The 1,039-nt window shown below is 39.2% G+C and overlaps 1 protein-coding gene across 5 annotated transcripts in view; it reads left to right on the top strand.

Moving 5' to 3' along the window:
• The window catches only part of piezo1 (piezo type mechanosensitive ion channel component 1 (Er blood group)), a 105,275-nt gene that overhangs the window by 76,150 nt on the left and 28,086 nt on the right, over nt 1-1,039 (top strand). For all 5 annotated transcript variants that reach the window (XM_008281503.1, XM_008281500.1, XM_008281502.1 and 2 more), the window contains exons 27-28: nt 205-370; nt 921-1,010. In XM_008281503.1, the coding sequence (XP_008279725.1) occupies nt 205-370; nt 921-1,010 (256 nt within the window). The remainder of the gene's footprint in view (nt 1-204; nt 371-920; nt 1,011-1,039) is intronic.

Here is a 1,039-nt window from a genome sequence, read left to right as displayed (position 1 = left end):
ACAAAAAATCCCTCGCTTTCCTTTGCTTGGACTGCAGCTTGAGATGTCATTATCATAGCTTTGCTTGTACGTAGGTATGATGGTGTGTCGAAGTGCTGAGTCATGTCTTTGGAATAAGCCTTCAGTGTACTTGCTAGTTTTGACAAGTTTCGACAATTACGTTCTGTAGCATTTTTTTTATTTTGTATTTTTTTTAAATGACAGCAAAAGCAGTGAGCGACAAGACATGTAGCCTCCCAGTAGAAGAGGCTGGGATCATCTGGGACAGCATCTGTTTTCTCTGCCTGCTGCTGCAGAGGAGGGTCTTTCTCAGCTTCTATTTTCTGCATGTGACAGCAGAGCTGCAGGCCTTTGCCAAACAGGCCTCGAGGTAAGCATAGATAAATGACTGACAGTTGTTGCAGTAGATCCAATGCTGCGAGCCACCAGGTGTTTGAAGGAAGACAAAATGGTAGAAAAAATTTCACACTCTGTGAAATGGCCTCTTTGTAATGGTTTACAATCCCAGAAGTTTAACATGAATGAATAATATTGTCTTTGAACATTCAAGTCTGTTCTTGAACTTTGTAGTACATGTACTGGGACAATATGTGCAGTAGAATAATATAAGCGTAAAAGCTAACTTAAGTGTCAATTTAATAAGATGAGACAATATTTATTATACTGGAAGCAAAGAGATGCACTGGAGGAGAGTGCAGCCAATCAATTCAAATGCTATTTCTTAAACTTTTGAAAATAAAATAGGGCCCCTGTTGGTAGACAGAAATGTGACAGAAGACCCTGAATGTACAAACACTTTCAACTAAACTGAGATACTTTGTGTTTTTTTCAGTCAAGCTGCTGTGGAGATTGACTTCCTGTTTGGTTGATGATAGCATTTATTGTCGATAAACATAGTAACAGCTCATTTTTTCTTCCAGAGGGTTTCAGCTCTTCAGAGCCAGTATTGTGAAGAACATTAAGTTTCACCAACAAGCTGAGAGGAAATCTCTGTCACAGCTCAAGAGATCGTAAGTAAAGGAAGTGCAGCTTTTGAAAT

Source organism: Stegastes partitus, unplaced genomic scaffold (genome assembly GCF_000690725.1).
Source record: "Stegastes partitus isolate 25-593 unplaced genomic scaffold, Stegastes_partitus-1.0.2 Scaffold235, whole genome shotgun sequence".
Lineage (NCBI taxonomy): Eukaryota > Metazoa > Chordata > Actinopteri > Pomacentridae > Stegastes > Stegastes partitus.
Note: the sequence above shows the minus strand (reverse complement) of the source record. Positions and strands in the feature narration are given on the sequence as shown.